The sequence below is a fragment of the Bos taurus genome, chromosome 29, assembly GCF_002263795.3.
Source record: "Bos taurus isolate L1 Dominette 01449 registration number 42190680 breed Hereford chromosome 29, ARS-UCD2.0, whole genome shotgun sequence".
In the NCBI taxonomy this organism is placed as follows: domain Eukaryota; kingdom Metazoa; phylum Chordata; class Mammalia; order Artiodactyla; family Bovidae; genus Bos; species Bos taurus.
In genome coordinates, this window is record NC_037356.1 from 50,028,411 (window position 1) to 50,047,126 (window position 18,716).

At 55.2% G+C, this 18,716-nt stretch overlaps 1 protein-coding gene across 2 annotated transcripts in view; it reads left to right on the top strand.

Annotated features, from left to right (window-relative positions):
• MOB2 (MOB kinase activator 2) overlaps positions 1–14,880 on the top strand; it is a 52,695-nt gene extending 37,815 nt beyond the window's left edge. For both annotated transcript variants that reach the window (NM_001099732.1, XM_005227375.5), the window contains 4 exon segments: positions 588–748; positions 1,436–1,529; positions 13,564–13,688; positions 14,032–14,880. In NM_001099732.1, coding sequence (NP_001093202.1) covers positions 588–748; positions 1,436–1,529; positions 13,564–13,688; positions 14,032–14,324 — 673 coding nt within the window. In that variant the 3' untranslated portion in view covers positions 14,325–14,880.
• The last annotated feature ends 3,836 nt before the right edge of the window (positions 14,881–18,716 follow it).

Below are 18,716 nucleotides of genomic sequence, written 5' to 3' on the forward strand. Positions count from 1 at the left end.
GCTGGGGCTCCCTCAGTCCCAGGAGCGCTGGGTCTTGGTTCTCAGCGTCCAGAGGACACTTCAGAGGCGTGTGTCCTGTTATACGGCAGCAGACTCTCAGCGGATAAGAAAGAAAAACATTAGTGAGAAGTGGCCGTATCGTCAAATCTCTGTGACATCAGCTCGCGCCGACGTCTGTGCCTGGAACCGCGTGGGGCCGCTTAGCAGGCGTGCGGGCAGGGGGCTGTGGGGACAGCAGGCCTCGGGGCGGCCTGGGGCACTGGCGCAGAGCAGGGCCTCAGCATGGCGGGCTGCTGGCCCCCTGTGTCGAAGGATACCCTGTGAGGCTGCGGGGCCGTGGTGTCACACGTTGGGGGGCGGTGAGCTGGCTCGTATGGCCACTCTCCCGACCTCGGGTGGGCTGCACGCCCCCTGTTGCCTCGGGTTCCAGGCTTGGGCCCTGACAGGGCAGGGAGGGCAGAGGCGCAGGGTGGCTTCCACCCACACCAGGGCCCCAGGAGCCGTAGCCCCTGAGCTGCCCCCCAGAGCCGGGCCTGCAGCCTCCACGCCTGCCTCCGCCGTGACCCCTGCCTCTCTTCTCTTTGCAGGAAGTCCAAAGCCAAGCCCAACGGGAAGAAGCCCGCCGCCGAGGAGAAGAAGGTGTACCTGGAGCCAGAGTACGCCAAGTCCAGAATCACGGACTTCGGGTTCAAGGAGCTGGTGGTGCTGCCCCGGGAGATCGACCTCAACGAGTGGCTGGCCAGCAACAGTGCGTGGGGGCGGGGGTGGGGCGGGGCAGGACGGGCTCTCGTTTCCCCGGGGACCCCCGGAGCTGGTGCTCAGCATCTGCATGCACAAGCTGATTGAAGCTGAGGCACGGGATGGCCAACCCCGCAGGGCCTTGGGGTCCCTGCAGAGACAGGTACTCGGTGCGGGTCCTGGTCGCACCGGGGGCGGGACACCAGGGCAGGGGGAGGCTGCGGGACACAAGCGTGGCAGCAGGGCCAGGATGGGGAGGGCCGTGGCCTGGGGGCGGCTCACCTGCACCTGCCAGCCAGGCTTGGCGCTCAGCTCACGCAGCACCCCCGCAGGGCCTTGTGCTGGCTCTCCTCAGAGGAGCGGTTGTCTCTGTGGCCGCGAGCTGGTGCTGCCGGCCATGTTAGTGGTGTCCCCGACCGGCTGGGGATGGCAAGAGCTGGGGTGTGAGGTTTTCTGCCCAGGCCTTCGTGGAGGGCACTTGGTCTCAGTGGCCAGGGGCACTCTGCCCAGCTCAGCACCGTGGCCCGTGCTGCCCGCCCTTGAGGGCAGTGCTGTGCTGAGGCTGTGGTCTCTGGTCTGGTCAACACCAGCCGCCACGCCCAGGGCCTGAGGAGAGGCTCTGGTCCCCTTGGGCCCACAGGACCCTGGAGGCGAGGCGGCCCCGGTGTGGCCCTCAGGCTCCGCTTTCCCTTCGCAGCCACGACGTTCTTTCACCACGTGAACCTGCAGTACAGCACCATTTCGGAGTTCTGCACGGGTGAAGCGTGCCAGACCATGGCCGTGTGCAACACGTGAGTGCGTGCCCGCCGCTCCCGCCCGGCCCTCCCCACGTGTCCTTGTCCCGCCACGCCCGCCCGGCCCCTCCCGGCCCGCCCACGTGTCCTTGTCGAAGTCTCACCAAGGCTGCTCCCCTGTCTCCAGAGGCCCCACCTGGTGGGGAAACAGGAAGCAGAGCCCAGCAGAGGGGTAACCCGGGCAGCATGGGTCCCCCTGGGCACAGGTGCAGGGAGCCAGCCGGGCCCTGACGGGCTGTGTCCTGGGGCAGAGACGTTTCCACAGGACATGCCCACCGTGCATCCTGAGACCGCGGGGCGTGTGCAGCCAGAGACACTTCCTGGTGCTGGTCCCGCCGGCTAAGGGCCAACTCGGAGCTCACACTGCATGAGGAGGTGCTGCCGGCCCACGGGGCTGGGATGCTTTGGCGCCACCGGCGCAGTGCCCTTCCGCAGGCCTGGCAGGGCTGCTGTCTTCTGGAAATGGGCACCCCGAGGACTCCAGGACACCCCCGCCTCTGCAGCAGCTCTTGAAGCTGCACGGGTAGGAGAGCCACCATGTGGCCCTGGGCTCACCCCCAGCCTGGGGGGCAGAAGCCACGGAAGCGGCAAGAGGCCACGTGGGCCAAGGGGGAGGCGCGGAAGCTCCTCTCTGACAGCCTCCGTCAGGGTCAAGGCCTGCGTGCCGGGCTGACACGAGCGTGTGCGAGCAGCCAGCGTCCACTAGTGGGCGTGCTGTGCTGCCGCGGGCAGCCCAGCTCAGACCCGGACAGGGGGCCCTGCTCTTGCTGAGACCCCTGAAAGCTCAGCCCCACAGAGGGCGTGAGTGCAGAAGACGGCTGCTCTCCACTCCTTACTCACCCGGCGAGAGCTGCGGATGGCATACTCGGGTGTCACTGTGTCCCCAGAGAGCCACAGCCCGGCCTGGCCCGCAGAGGGTGTGGCAGTGCTGGGCGCATGCGCGAAGTGAGCCCGGGTTCCTCGGTGTGAGGCGGTGTCCTCTAGAGCAGACGTGGCCGGGCAGCCAGAAGGAGGCAAGGGCAGTGTGGCATCGCCCTGCCTACGGCACCCTCGCAGCAGGTGCCTGGCCAGGCAGTGTCAGAGGGGGCCTGCGGGCTGGCGGATGCGGACGCCAGGGCCCTCCTGATGCACCACCAGGCACCCTTCAGGCACCAGAGTGCTTGAGAAGAGGCTCCTTGAAGGGGCACAGGATTTGGTGTCCGGCTGACCTCTGTCTAGATGTTGGCTCTGCCACATCAAACTTGGAGATCTGGAGATCTTCAGAATTCTGTTTAGTCTTCCTACCTGTAACCTGCTTTATAGGGCTTTTGTAGGTTTATATCAATGGTTATTGTTGTTCCTTCATTCAGTAATGCACGACTCTTTGTGACCCCATGGACTGCAGCACACCAGGCTCCCCTGTCCTTCACCATCTCCTGGAGCTTGCTCAGACTCATGTCCATTGAGTCAATGATGCCATCCAACTATCTCATCTTCTGTCGTCCCCTTCTCCTCCAGCCTTCAATCTTTCCCAGCATCAGCATCTTTTCCAGTGAGTCAGCTCTTCGCATCAGGTGGTCACAGTATTGGAGCTTCAGCATCAGTCCTTCCAATGAATATTCAGGACTGATTTCCTTTAGGATGGACTAGTTGGATCTCCTTGCAGTCCAAAGGACTCTCAAGAGTCTTTTCTAACACCACAGTTCAAAAGCATAAATTCTTTGGTGCTCAGCTTTCTTTATGGTTCACCTCTCACGTCCATACATGACTACTGGAAAAACCACAGCTTTGACTAGATGGACCTTTGTTGGCAAAGTAATGTCTCTGCTTTTCAATATGCTGTCTAGATTTGTCATAGCTTTTCTTTCAAGGAGCAAGCGTCTTTTCATTTCATGGCTGCAGTCACCATCTGCAGTGATTTTGGAGCCCAAGAAAATAGCTTTTGAATGTTGAGTTTTAAGCCAGGTTTTTCACTCTCCTCTTTCAGCTTCATCAAGAGGCTCTTTAGTTCTTCTTCACTTTCTGCCATAAGGGTGGTATCGTCTGCATATCTGAAGTTATTGATATTTCTCCCTGCAATCGTGATTCCAGCTTCTGCTTCATCCAGCCTGGCATTTTGCATGATGTACTCTGCATATAAGTTAAATAAGCAGGGTGACAATATACAGCCTTGACATACTCCTTTCCCACCCAGTTTTGAACCAGTCCATTGTTCCATGTCCAGTTCTAACTGTTGCTTCTTGGCCTGCGTACAGATTTCTCAAGAGGCAGGTCAGGTGGTCTGTTATCCCCATCTCTTTCAGAATTTTCTGCAGTTTGCTGTGATGCACACAGTCAAAGGCTTTGGTGTAGTCAATAAAACAGAAGTAGATGTTTTTCCGAAACTCTCTTGCTTTTTCAGTGATTCAGTGGATGTTGGCAGTTTGATCTCCAGTTCTTCTGCCATTTCTAAATCCAGTTTGAACATGTGGAAGTTCTCGGTTCATGTACTGTTGAAGCCTGGCTTGCAGAATTTTGAGCAGTACTTTGCTAGCGTGTGAGCTCAGTGCAATTCTGCGGTAGTTTGAGCATTCTTTGGCATTGCCTTTCTTTGGGATTGGAATGAAAACTGACCTTTTCCAGTCCTGTGGCCACTGCTGAGTTTCCAAATTTGCTGGCATATTGAGTGCAGCACTTTAAAAGCATCATTTTTAAGGACTTGAAATAGTTCAGCTGGAATTCCACTACCTCAACTAGCTTTGTTTGTAGTGATGCTTCCTAAGGCCCACTTGACTTTGCATTCCAGGATGTCTGGCTCTAGGTGAGTGATCACACCATCGTGGTTATCTGGGTCATGAAGATCTCTTTTATATGGTTCTTCTGTGTATTTTTGCCACCTCTTCTTAATATCTTTTGCTTCTATTGGGTCCATACCATTTCTGTCCTTTATCGAGCCCATCTTTGCATGAAATGTTCCCTTGGTATCTCTGATTTTCTTGAAGAGATCTCTAGTCTTTCCCATTGTATTGTTTTCCTCTATTTATTTGCATTGATCAGCGAAGAAGGCTTTCTTATCTCTCCTTGCTATTCTTTGGAACTCCAGATGTATCTTTCCTTTTCTCCTTTGCCTTTCACTTCTCTTCTTTTCTCAGCTATTTGTAAGGCCTCCTCAGATAAGTATTTTGCCTTTTTGTGTTTCTTTTTCTTGGGGATCATAGAAAAAGCAAGAGAGTTCCAGAGAAACATCTACTTCTGCTTTATTGACTACGCCAAAGACTTTGACTGTGTGGATCACAACAAACTGTGGAAAATTCAGAAAGAAATGGGAATACCAGACCACCCTACCTGCCTCCTGAGAAATCTATATGCTGGTCAAGAAGCAACAGTTAGAACTGAACATGGAACAACGGACTGTTTCATAATTGGGAAAGGAGTATGTTAAGGCTGTATATTGTCACCCTGCTTATTTAACTTATATGCAGAGTACGTCATGCATAATGCCGGGCTGGATGAAGCACAAGCTGGAATCATGATTACAGGGAGAAATATAAATAACCTCAGATATGCAGACGATACCACCCTTATGGCAGAAAGGGAAGAGGATCTGAAGAGCCTCTTGATGAACGTGAAAGAGGAGAGTGAAAAAGCTGGCTTAAAATTCAACATTCAAAAAACTAAGATCATGGCATCCAGTCCCATCACTTCATGGCAAATAGATGGGGAAACAGTGGAAACAGTGACAGACTATTTTCTTGGGCTCCAGAATCACTACAGATGGTGAGTGCAGCCATGAAATGAAAAGACACTTGTTCCTTGAAAGAAAAGCTATGACAAATCTAGACAGCATATTGAAAAGCAGAGACATTACTTTGCCAACAAAGGTGCGTCTAGTCAAGGCTGTGGTTTTCCCAGTGGTCATGTGTGGATGTGAGAGGTGAACCATAAAGCGAGCTGAGCGCCAAAGAATTGATGCTTTTGAACTGTGGTGTTGGAGAAGACTCTTGAGAGTCCCTTGGACTGCAAGGAGATCCAGCCAGTCCATCCTAAAGGAAATCAGTCCTGAATTTTCATTGGAAGGACTGATGCTGAAGCTAAAGCTCCAGCACTTTGGCCACCCAATGCAAAGAACTGACTCATTGGAAAAAACCCTGATGCCGGGAGAGGCTGAAGCCAGGAGGAAGAGGGGATGACAGAGGATGAGATGGTTGGATGACATCACCCACTCGATGGACGTGAGTTTGAGCAAGTGCTGGGAATTGGTGAAGGACAGGGAGGCCTGGCGTGCTGCAGTCCGCAGGGTTGCAGACTCGGACACGACTGAGGAACTGAACGGAACTTCTTGAGGATGGTCTTGATCACTGCCTCCTGTCACAAACCTCCATCCATAGTTCTTCAGGCACTCTGTCCATCAGATATAATCCTTTGAATCTAGTTGTCACTCCCGTTGTATAATTGTGGGGTTAATTCAGGTCGCACCTGAATGGTCCAGTGGCGTTCACTGCTCTCTTCGGTTTAAGTCTGAGTTTGGCAATGAGGAGTTCATGATCTGAGGCAGTCAGCTCCCAGTCTTGTTTTTGCTGACTGTATAGAGTTTCTCTATCTTTGGCTGCAAATCGGTCTGATTTTGGTATTGACCATTTGGTGATGTCCATGTGTCGACTCGTCTCTTGTGTTGTTGGAAGAGGGTGTTTGCTATGACCAGTGCATTCTCTTGGCAAAACTCTGTTAGCCTTTGCCTTGCTTCATTCTGTACTCCAAGGCCAAATTTGCCTGTTAACTACAGGTATCTCTTGACTTCCTATTTTTGCATTCCAGTCCCCCTGTGATGAAAAGGACGTCTTTTTTTGGTGTTAGTTCTAGAAGGTCTTGTACGTCTTCATAGAACTGTTCAACTTCAGCTTCTTCACCATTGCTTGTTGGGGCAGATTACTGTGATGTTGAAGCAAACAGATCATTCTGTCGTTTTTGAGACTGCACCCAAGCTCTTCACTGTGGGCCCTTTTGTTGACTATGAGGGCTACTTCATGTCTTCTGAGGGATTCTTGCCCACAGTAGTAGATATAATAATGGTCATCGGAATTAAATTCTCCCGTTCCAGCCCATTTTAGTTCACTGATTCCTAAAATGTCGACATTCACTGTTGCCATCTCCTGTTTGACCACTTCCAAATTACCTTGATTCATGGACCTAACATTCCAGGTTCCTATGCAATATTGTTCTTAGAGCATCGGACTTGACTTCCATCACCAGTCACATCCACAACTGGGTGTTGTTTTCATTTTTTTTCCGTCTTTTCATTCTTTCTGGAGTTCTCTCTCCACTGTTCTCCAGTAGCATATTGGGCACCTACCAACTGGGGAGTTCATCCTCCTGTGTTGTATCTTTTTGTCTTTTCGTACTGTTCGTGGAGTTCTCAGGGCAAGAGTCCTGAACTGGTCTGCCAGTCCCTTCTCTGATGGACCACGTTCTGTCGGAAATCTCCACCGCGACCAGTCTGTCTTGGTGGCGCTACGCGGCATGGCTTATAGTTTCATTGAGGCAGACAAGGCTAATACTCTGCCTAGGTTTGTCATAGTTTCTCTTCCAAGGAGCAGATGCCTTTCTAGGAATCGTTCAAGACCAAGGAATGGAAACTCACATGAGTTAGTTTAAAAGGAAATGGGAGGTTTATCAGAGGTCCACAGAGCCGTGTGCTGTCTGTCACAGGGCCCTCAGGTCCACCCAGGGCCCAGAGTGGGGCTGCAGCCCAGGCCGGACACTGTTTCCACCCTGCTGATGCCTGAAGGGCTGGAACCAAAGGGGAGTTTGGAGTCCCAAGAGAAGAGAAGGAGGCCTGTGCCCGCAACACATTTGAAGACCTAACAGCTGAAAAGTTACAAATTTGGCCAAGACACAAACCTACAGATTCAGGAAGCCTAATGAGTTTGGGCTTCCCTGGTGGCTCAGAGGTTAAAGCGTCTGCCTGCAATGTGGGAGACCAGGGTTTGATCCCTGGGTCGGGAAGATCCCCTGGAGAAGGAAGTGGCAACCCACTCCAGTATTCTTGCCTGGAGAATCCCATGGAGGGAGGAGCCTGGTGGGCTACAGTCCACGGGGTTGCAAAGAGTCGGACATGACTGAGCTACTTCACTTTCACTTTCAGTGAGTTTGAAATAGGATAAACCCAGTGAATCCACCACAGGCACATAATCAAACTGCTGAAGAGAACACGCTGTAACAGCCAGCGGAGCCAGCAGCATCGCCCCTGTAGGGCCGTGGCGGGGTGGCTGTGGCCGTCCTCACCCACCCGGGGCAGGGGGAGGCCCCACAACGTGGCTAAGGTGCTGAATGGAGACAGCAGCCTCCCGGGAGCCACACACTGCTCTTCAAGGACGAAGGTGAGGTAGGGACGGCTGTCAGTGAGGGGAGACTTGGAGAGCTCACTTGGCATGCAGTGAAGGAAGCAGTGCTAGGTGGGGCCGTAGGGCAGAGGACACGGGGAGACGTGATAACTGCCTCTTCTCTTCAGCTCTTGGAGACATGTCTGGTAGGTGAGCAAAAGCCACAGCTGCGACATGTCTCCAGTGTGTGCCTGCAGCACTGAGACAGTGGCCGCCTGGGGCCAGGCAGAGAGCCCTGTGTGCTGGTCGGCTTTCTGACTCCAGATGTAGAAGAGGTCCTGGGCGCCAGGTACCGGGTGGAAAAGTCAGGATGTGCTTTGTAATCCTTTGCTGCTGCTGCTGCTGCTAAGTCACTCAGTCGTGTCCAACTCTGTGTGACCCCATAGACAGCAGCCCACCAGGCTCCCCCGTCCCTGGGGTTCTCCAGGCAAGAACACTGGAGTGGGTTGCCATTTCCTTCTCCAATGCATGAAAGTGAAAAGTGAAAGTGAAGTCTCTCAGTCGTATCCGACTCTTAGCGACCCCAATGGACTGCAGCCTACCAGGCTCCTCCGTCCATGGGATTTTCCAGGCAAGAGTACTGGAGTGGGGTGCCATTGCCTTCTCCGTGTAATCCTTTGAGCAACCTCTAAAAAAGTTGCATAAGGGACATAAATCATAATAGATAAATTAAAAGGAAATAGTGCCAAGCAAGGCAGGAAATATAAGGAGTGAAAAGCAAAGGGAACAAATAGTAAACGATTGTGAACTTAAATTCAGACAGATCCGTCATCGCAGTTAACGTCGTGCTGTAAGCATGCTGGTGACGAGACAGAGGCTGTAAGTTGGGGCTTTTTAAATGAACCAGCTGTGCAGGGAATATGAGAAAGTCACTTTAAATGCAATGACATTGGCAGGTTGAAAATGGAAAAAGAAATGCCAATAAAACATAAGTCAGAAGCAAACTAAAGTGGCTGCGCTCATACCAGACAAAGCAGACTTCAAGTCAAGAAGTACTGACCTTGAATGCATCTGTGCCAAATAGCAGAGCTTTCACACAAAGCAGACGGGCAGAACCGCAAGGACACATGCTGTGGTTGCAGATTGAGCACTCCTCTCCTGGTGGTGTGTGGACTAGTGGGCAGAAAGCCGGCACGAACTGGGACTAAACAGCACCGTCAGCCAGCTGGACCGGAGCGACGTTTGCCCCTTAGTAGCCAGTCCGCATTCCTTTCAGGTGCTCTGGGGCACTCACCACAGGAGGTCCCGTCCTGGCTCACAAAACAGACTACGAACTAGTCAGAGGTGCGGAGTAAGTTATCCGACCACAATAGTTACGTTTGAAATCGGTAACAGAAAAGTCTCCAAACGTTTAGAAATCAGCATACTTTTTTTCTCTTGCCATGCTGTGTGGCATGTGAACTCTTAGGTCCCTGATCAAGGCAGATCGAATGTGTCCCTGACATTGGACACACAGTCTTAACCACCAGAATGCCAGGGACATCCCAAGAAATTAACACACTTTCAAATACTCCATGGGTCAGAGAGGAAGTCTCCAGGGAAATTAGAAAACGTTATAAAGGGAAATAAGAATGCAGCATATTTGAACTGCACTTGAGATGCAGCTAAAGCAAGGTTTAGAGGAACGTTTAGAGGATTAAATGCTTATTTTGGAAGAAGAAAGATCTCAATTCAGCCTAAGCTTCCATATTAAGAAACTGGAAAAAAAGAAGCGTGTAGTGCGTGCATGTGTGTGTTGTCGTGTCCAGCTCTCTGCAGCTGTAGCCTGCCGGGCTCTGTCCGTGGGTTTTCCCAGCAAGAATCCTGGAGGTGTTGCCATGCCCTTCCAGGGGATCTTCCTGATCCAGAGATGAACCTGCGTCTCCTGTGTCTTCCTGCATTGCAGATTCTTTACCACTGAGCCACTGGGGAATCCCAGAAAAAAAGAGCAAAAAACAAAACCCTAAATTGAGCAGAAGAAAAGAAATGATAAAATAGGAACAGAAATCACTGACATGGATTTCTGAAAACAAATGAAACCAGAAGCCGGTTCCTTGAAAAGAGAAGTAAAATTGAGAAACCTCTAGTAAAACTCACAAAGGTAAAAAGAGACAAGACAGATTATCAATATAAGGAATAAAAGAGGAAGTAACTATAAAGCCAGCAGAAATTACAGGGTAATAAGGAAGCTTCAGAAAAATCTCTGCTTATGTAAATTTAACAATTGAGATTAAATGAACTAGTTCCTTGGAAAGCACAAAATATCACAATTGACCCAAGATAGGTAATGCAGTAAGGCAAGAAAAAGGGATAAAAGTCAGTTAAATTGGAGAAGAAAATAAAACTGCATTTGCATACAGCATGATCGTCTATGTAGAAAAGCCCAAGAACTCGAGCAAAAAGTTGAACCAATAAATTTAGCAAGCTCAACACACAAAAAACCAATCATAGTTTGTGTACTAGCAGTACAAGTGGAACACAAAATCGATGAAGTCACATCATGTACAGTAGCTCCAAAAGCAGTGAAGTACTTCGACGTAGACTTAGGAAACGATAAAATGCAGGTGAATGGAGCCGAAGACCAGCGCAAGTGGGGAGGCGCTGTGTTCCTGGACGGGGAGACAGCACACCAGAAGCATACACGTATTTAGTGCAGTTTCAGTCAAACTCCCAGCAGAGTTTTTATCTGTAAATAAGCTGATTATAGAATGTACATGGAGTAGCAGAACCCCTAGAATAGCTACAGTGATTTTGAAAAAACAGTCAAATCGGTAGAGTCCCACAGTGCTGTGCTAAGAGTTACTATAAAACTGTGGTGACCAACACTGTGGTGGTGGTGAAGAGGAGACACAGGTCAGTGCAACAGAGCAGAGTCCAGAAATGCATCCCACAAACATGGCCCCTTGATGTGTGACAGGGGTGCAGAAGAATTCCGTGGAGAAAGAATAGTCTTTTCAACTAAAGCTGTTAGAAAAACCAGTCATCCAAATGTCTCCTTCTGCCAGAGTTGACTCGAAGTAAATGTTAACTCTCAATACAAACCATAAAACTTTCAGAAGAAAGCACAGGAGAAACCTTCATGATGTAGCATTAGGCGAAGAGTTCTTGGTCATGACACAAGATACAGTCCATTGATGAAGGAGAATCAGTAAAGTAGACTTCATCAAAATTGAGAACTTTTGTTCTGAGAAAGACACTTGAGAGAAAGGAAGGACAGACTGCAGACTGACCCCACATCCCTGGAAGGACTGTTGGCTGGAGGGGTCAGGACCTCACGGCTCACAGTGAGGAGTCGGATTATCACTGGGCAGAGGACGCAGACCGGTCACGGGGGTGCCCCGTGCCCCCACGGGCAGAGGAGCACCAGCAGCAGGTGGAGCACACGGATTCAGACTTGGCTGTGCGGGCGTCTGTGACCTCCTCACCACGTGCCGGCGCGGAGGGAGGGGGCGCCGGTGGGGCGGCCGTTGCTGGGACATCTCGGCGGCGTTCCTGCTGTGGACTCGGCTGTCCTGCTTCCGAGCATCCACCTGAGAGAAATGGGAACTGGAGCTCAGGCAGACACCTGCCAGGAGGGTTTGCAGCCTGACCCATAGTTGCCCCAAACTTCAGGGCACCCAGGCGTCGTGATGGACTGGGGCATCCACACAGGAGTCCATCTCAGTGACGAGAAAGGCAGGACGGGTGGCAGAGCCGGGCTCCAGACACCACCCGAGTTCCTGAGGACGCATCGCTAGCGTGCAGGGACTGACCAGCAGGCCAGGGGCCGGGCTGAGAGCTGTGCCCCATCATGTGTCCTCTGTTGGGGTTAAAACCCATCAGGCTGCACGCCAAAGCCAGACAGCTTTACTGTGAGACAGTGCAAAAATAAAATGAGACCGGAGGAGAGGAACGCTGAAAGCAGCGGGTCCCTGCTGCCACGGGGGCGGGGCAGCAGCAGGACCCCTGAGGAGCTGGTGTCTCCGGGTCTGGACCTCATGGAAGGGTCTCCTGGTTTCGAGCTGCAGTGGTTTTTCTGACTCTGGCACTAGTGGCCAGGGGTATCAGCACCAAGCAGGGCTGGGGAATCGCTGGGGTGGTGCTGCCTCCCTCCCTGCACCGGCCCTGGGACCCCAGGGGCCTCTGTGAGGGGAGGGGTGCATCATCTGTCCTCTCAGCGCATCCTCAGGCGGGGCAGGGGCCCGGGCAGGGGACAGACGGTCAGCAGGGCCACCCTGTGGTGGGGAGGGCTCTGGATCCTTCCTGGGTGTTTGCTTCCTGGGGGCCCGCAGGGAGCTCAGCCAGCTTCTCAGGGCTTTGTCTGGCTCGCTCCGGGGCCTTGGGGGGCGTGCAGGTGCTGGGCTCTGCGGGGCCCGCAGTGCTGGGGCAGCCTGGGCGCAGCCGTGGCAGGGAGGCCTCGCCGAGGTGGAAGTGGCTGGCAGGTGTCATCTGCCTTCTGCAGTGGGGAGGCCGGGGCCTGGAACCCATTGGCAGTCAGGGCTGTGTTCCCTTGTCCACAGAGGGGCGGCCTTTTTCCTGGTGGCCTGCCCATTTGTTGTGGGCTGTGTTCCCGTCTTGCAGCCTGACCCCTGCCCACCCAGGGGCACGGATGAACTCACAGGCAAAGGGGGTGAGAGGAGCCCTGGTTCCTGCTAGAGGAATAGGTGTGGGCAGCAGGGCTGTTCTGAGGTCCCCTGGGCTGTGTCTTTTCTTTTGGCCAGGAGAGATGGAGAGCCTGCTGTCCTGACAGCAGGTCTGGCCAGGTGTTGGGAGTAGGGGGGGTGCCCTGTGGCTGACACCCAGGGGTGCTTAGTGAGCTCAGGAAGTCAGGGCAGAGTGCTCAGGGCCAGCCTGGGGTCCTGGCCTGCGATAAGTGGAATGGTGTCGGGGAGAGCTGTCAGTTCTGAAGCCCAGTAAAGACAGCGGGAAGGGGGCGGGGTGCTGGCAGAGGTCTGATGGGGCAGGGTTGGCGCCTAGGCCGAAGAAGGGGTGCCCTGGTCATCGCCCACTGACCCGGGCAGCCTGCAGTTCCCCACTCCCTGCCAGCGGCTCCGTGCAGCCCTCGGCCAGCCCGCCTGCGGGCACAGGGCCCCCTGCTGGGAAGACTGGAGCCCACCTGGGGCGGGAGGGGAGAGTGGGACATGGCGGCTGCAGGGCCCATGTCTGGAGGACAGCAGAACAGCAGCGTTACGTGAACTAGGAGATATGCCTGGTCTCAGGGCTGGGCTGGGGTCCGCATCTCCCAGCGCCCTGACCCACCCCCACCTGCTGGGGAAGTCTGTGAGGGACCCAGGGACAGGGGCCCCCTCACCCCACCCGGCCCAGGGCGCAGGTTTGGCCCATACTGGGGGCAGCAGGGAGCCGCCTGTGGGGCGCGTGACTGTGTTGGTCACTCAGTCACGTTTGACTCTCTGCTGCCCGTGGACTGTAGTCCGCCAGGCTCCTCTGTCCATGGGATTCTCCAGGCAAGAGTACAGAAGTGGGGTGCCAGTCTCTTCTCCAGGGGATCTTCCCGACCCTGGGATCGAACCCAGATCTCCCGCACTGAGGGCAAATTCTTTACCATCTGAGCCACCAGGGAAGACCCGGATCCTGACAAGGCAGGGCCTCCGGGGAAAGATGGGAAAGCTGTCTGTTAACGTTAACCGTTAACGCAGGGGGAGGTCCCGTGTAGAGCAAAGCCTGAGCACGGCCAGCTTTCCTGGCCGCCCGTCACCGCTCGCCTGTCCCCACAGACAGTACTACTGGTACGACGAGCGGGGCAAGAAGGTGAAGTGCACGGCCCCCCAGTACGTGGACTTCGTCATGAGCTCGGTGCAGAAGCTGGTGACCGACGAGGACGTGTTCCCCACGAAATACGGTGCGTGTCCCCGCCCCGCCCCGCCCCGCCCACGACCCCGCCCACTCGAGGCTCTGCGCCCTGAGCCGCCAAGGCAGCACCTGGCCCATGGGCGGTACCATCGCCCAGGCCCCTCCTCTGCGGCCAGGGCACCGAGCGCCCTGGGCGCTGGGCCGGCTTCGGCCGGGTCGCGGGCCCCTGGTCCCAGAGGCGCCCGGCCCAGCGGGGAGAGCGCTCACCGTCGGGACCCCGCTCGGCGCCCAGTCACTCGGGCGCTGCAGGCGGGCGCACAGGGAGGCCTGCGGCGGGGGGAGGGAGACAGACCCCCATCCGGGGCCGGGGTGGTGACCCGGCCGCCCCGCAGGCCGCGAGTTCCCCAGCTCCTTCGAGGCCCTGGTGAAGAAGATCTGCAAGTACCTGTTCCATGTGCTGGCGCATATCTACTCGGCGCACTTCAAGGAGACGCTGGCGCTCGAGCTGCACGGACACTTGAACACGCTCTACGCGCACTTCATCCTCTTCGCCCGCGAGTTCAACCTGCTCGACCCCAAAGAGACGGCGGTCATGGACGACCTGACGGAGGCGCTGTGCGGCGGGGGCGGCGGGGACGGGCCGGGCGGGGCAGCGGGCGCACAGAACCACGTCAAGGAGAGGTGAGCCCGGCGGCGCCCGCGCGCGTCCGTGTCTGTGCGCGCACGGACTGTGGGCGCCCGGACTCTGGCGTCGGCCCCGAGAACCTTGGACTCCGCTCGTCCGTGGCAGACACCTCCGGGGCCGCCCGTCTGCGTCTCCCTCTGGGGTCTGCCCCTCCGGGTCTTCCGCGCCCGCCCCGCCCCCGGCTCGGCCTTGGCCTCCGGGGAGACACGCAGCGGGGCGGGGGCCCTTCCCCGCGGCGGGGCCCGCAGGCTTCGCTTCTGCCGCCCATTGTCTTGGCTCGGGCTGGAGTGGCTTTTAGAGACCCCGGCCTGGCTTTCTCCCTCCGCCCGATCTGGACTCTGGCTCAGGGCCGGCTGGAGGGGCGGGGAGGCCGCGTGTCTGGAGCCCCGCGAGCTGCAATGTCTCCCTCCGCTGTCCTGACTGCCCAGGAGGGGAACGGGGCTGGCCAGGCTCCGGGCTGCGGTGCCCTGCGGGGCGGCCTGTGCGGAGCCGCGGCCGGGGGCAGGAGAGCCTGGTTTCCCTGTGCGGGTGTAATAAAGAGACTTCTCTCAGGTCAGCTCCTGTGTGTGTCCTCAGCGTCTCGGCGCTCCGTGCTGTGGCGGCCTGGCCATGCGCCCTGCTCCTCACATGGCCTGGGGCAGCGCCCTCCCTTGCATGCCAGCCCACGAAGCTCTCACTGAACACAGCTGTGCTGGCCGAGAGCAGGTGCTGCCTCCCTGCCGGGGCTCACCCGGGACTCCCCTGCTGCACGTGTCCACAGGTTGCCAGGAGCTGGGGGCAGGGCTGTGTTCTGTGGGTCAAGTTCCCAGGGGTTATGGACCCTCCGGTCTCCCTGTGGTGCACTCTCTCCACACTGGCAGCAGGGACCCTGCAGTGGGGGCCACAGTCTGCCAGAGGTGGGCGTCCTGGCCAGCCGGCACAGAGGCTCTGCTGCAGGGCCCCCCTCTGGACTTGGCAGCATCGCTTGGGTGGGTGTAGGATAGCTGGGGGGGTGGTGTGAACAGCCCTGGAGCTGGTCCAGCCCCCTGTGGGCAGAGACGCGCCTGCAGGGCCCTGCGCCTTCTCCGGTGTTGATTCCTGTCACACACCCCACCCCCCTCCCCCATCAAACCTGAGTGGCAGTGATGGGACCCTGGGCTCTGGTCTTGACTCCCAGCTACTGGGGCTCCTATACTCTCCCCACCAGCCTGTGCCCTGCTGGGTCCTGAATTTCCTGCCCTCCTGACGCTCAGGTGACCTCAAACTCAGTTGTGGCCAGTAGACCCTTCCTCTGTGGCCCTGGCATGTCACCAGCCCCCAGGCCTAGCGGGGCCACCTGCTCCCTCCGCCTCCCGGCAGGACAGGCTCCTGGCTGACCACGCTGCGCCCGCGCACAGGCTGCCAAGAGCCCTGCGCCTCTGGGAGGCCATGGCCCCTCCAAGGCCACCCATCCTGCTCACCTCCCCTCTGCCTTCCGGCTCACTGTGAGCCCTTGGCCTGCAGGCCGCATGGGCTGTCTCCCTCCTCTTCTGGGTATGGATCTCTGAAACAGAGGCCTCAGGACGCAGGGGAACTGGACCATGGTTGACCTGGTGCCCAGGGAGGACTCTCTGGGGAGAGCCAGAGTAGGGGCGGAAGGGAGCCGGCCTGCTGGGTCCCCAAATGTCTGTGCAGCAGACTTGTGAGCAAGCAGCTTGGATGTTTAGCTGAGGAGACTCCAGCCAAAGTGTCAGAGGTGCAGCCTGCTTTCTCTGCTGCTTATAGTAAAACACATTGAGAGATTGAGGAAGAGCTAGTAACAAGAGGGATCAAAACACTTGATGGTCGAGAAGGTCTCAGCCAAGCCCGACTGCAAAAAGACACTAGAATGAGGAGATCACCTGTCAGGAAATGCAGCCTGGAGAAAAAGCCAAGGGTTGTTGGGCAGCCTTTTGCTGGTAACGCAGAACATGAACCAGGGCAGAGATTCCGTCATAGAGTCTTGGAACAGACTTCAGTCATCCCAGCGGAAGCCAGAAATGGGAAGAATCTCGGGAGGATCTGAAGGAGCCTCTTGTCTTAGGAACTGAACCCCCACGACGTACCACGATACTGCCATGGTTCTTGAGAACTTCATTCCATCAGAAACACTGCCAGGTTGGACTGAAGGGGCAGAGGGTCTAGTGGGAGGCTGTTGGACTCGCAGCTCTCGGCAGGACGCAGACTGATGGAACCTCGGCCGAGGACGCTGGCTCCTCTTCTCTAAAATGAAGGGCTGAAGGGGCCAGAGGGTCCTGGGGGTGGAGCCCTCAGCTACACAGGGCAACTCCCAGGCCTTGCTGGGCACCGGCCTCACGGGGTGTGCCGCGCTGGACTTGGACTCCTCCTCCTTCGTTCTCTCCCTTTTTGGATGGAAGCACCCGTGCCTGGCCTCTTGAAGCTGCTCTACTGTTGTATTTTGGAGGTCGATGACCTCTAGTTTCAAAGGCCCGTATGGAAAGGGACAGTTCCCCAGCGTGTGCCGGGACAGTTCATATTCCGCGTCCGCTATTACCTGCTTCAGGTGGTTTAGGTGAGGTTTGGAGCTTGACTTGCCTCTGTAGTGGGTGGAGACTTCAGGAAAGGGGTGTGTTTTACACGTGAGATGGATGTGGAACTTGCTAGGGAGCAGTCTGCAGTGGGCGGGGCACACCACCCCCCCCCACCCCGAGAAAGAGCCCACCCCCCGCACCTGGAACCTGTCGGCCTGTTGCCTTCCCCAGCATCGGGGGACAGCTGCAGATGCAGGGAGCTTGCTCACTGGCTGGACCTGAGGGGGGAGACGGCTGAGTGTGGTCACGGGGCTCCTTCAGACCGAGCAGGGAGAGTCAGGGCGACGCGGCGCTGGCCTGGCTCCCGGCTCCAGGAACGCAGGGGCCTCCAGAAGCTGACCGAGGGGTGTGCCTGGTGGCTCAGTTGTTAAGAACCGGCTTTCAGCGCAGGGTGGTTCAGCCCCTGGTTGGCTCCTCGTGCCGTAGGGTGACTGAGCCCACATGCCTACACTGAAGAGCCTGCGTACCCCAATGACACAGACTGGGGGCCCCAAGAGTAAATCAACAAATGCTAAAAAAAAAATAGCTAAGGAAGGAAATGGATCTTCCCCCAGGGTCGGCAGAAGTGAGGCCATTTCAGTGAGACCACATTCCTGAACTTCAGAACTTAAGAAGGTATGTTTGTATGGTTTCAGTTCAGTTCAGTCACTCAGTCGTGTCCGACTCTTGGTGACCCCATGAATCGCAGCACGACAGGCCTCCCTGTCCATCACCAACTCCCGGAGTTCACTCAAACTCATGTGCATCGAGTCGGTGATGCCATCCAGCCATCTCATCCTCTGTCGTCCCCTTCTCCTCCTGCCCCCAATCCCTCCCAGCATCAGAGTCTTTTCCAATGAGTCAACTCTTCGCATGAGGTGACCAAAGTATTGGAGTTTCAGCTTCATCATCAGTCCTTCCAATGAACACCCAGGACTGATCTCCTTTAGGATGGACTGGTTGGATCTCCTTGCAGTCCAAGGGACTCTCAAGAGTCTTCTCCAACACCACAGTTCAAAAGCATCAATTCTTCGGTGTTCAGCTTTCTTCACAGTCCAACTCTCACATCCATACATGACCACTGGAAAAACCATAGCCTTGACCAGATGGACCTTTGTTGGCAAAGTAATGTCTCTGCTTTTTAATATTCTGTCTAGGTTGGTCATAACTTTCCTTCCAAGGAGCAAGAGTCTTTTAATTTCATGGCTGCAGTCACCATCTGCAGTGATTTTGGAGCCCCAAAAAACAAAGTCTGACACTGTTTCCACTGTTTCCCCATCTATGTCCCATGAAGTGATGGGACCAGATGCCATGATCTTCATTTTCTGAATGTTGAGCTTTAAGCCAACTTTTTCACTCTCCACTTTCACTTTCATCAAGAGGCTTTTTAGTTCCTCTTCACTTTCTGCCATAAGGATGGTGTCATCTGCATATCTGAGGTTGATATTTCTCCTGGCAGTCTTGATTCCAGCTTGTGCTTCTTCCAGCCCAGCGTTTCTCATGATGTACTCTGCATAGAAGTTAAATAAACAGGGTGACAACATACAGCCTTGACGTACTCCTTTTCCTATTTGGAACCAGTCTGTTGTTCCATGTCCAGTTCTAACTGTTTCTTCCTGACCTGCATATACATTTCTCAAGAGGTAGGTCAGGTGGTCTGGTATTCCCATCTCTTTCAGAATTTTCCACAGTTTATTGTGATCCACATAGTCAAAGGCTTTGGCATGGTCAATAAAGCAGAAATAGATGTTTTTCTGGAACTCTCTTGCTTTTTCCATGATCCAGCGGATGGTGGCAATTTGATCTCTGGTTCCTCTGCCTTTTCTAAAACCAGCTTGAACATCTGGAAGTTCACGGTTCATGT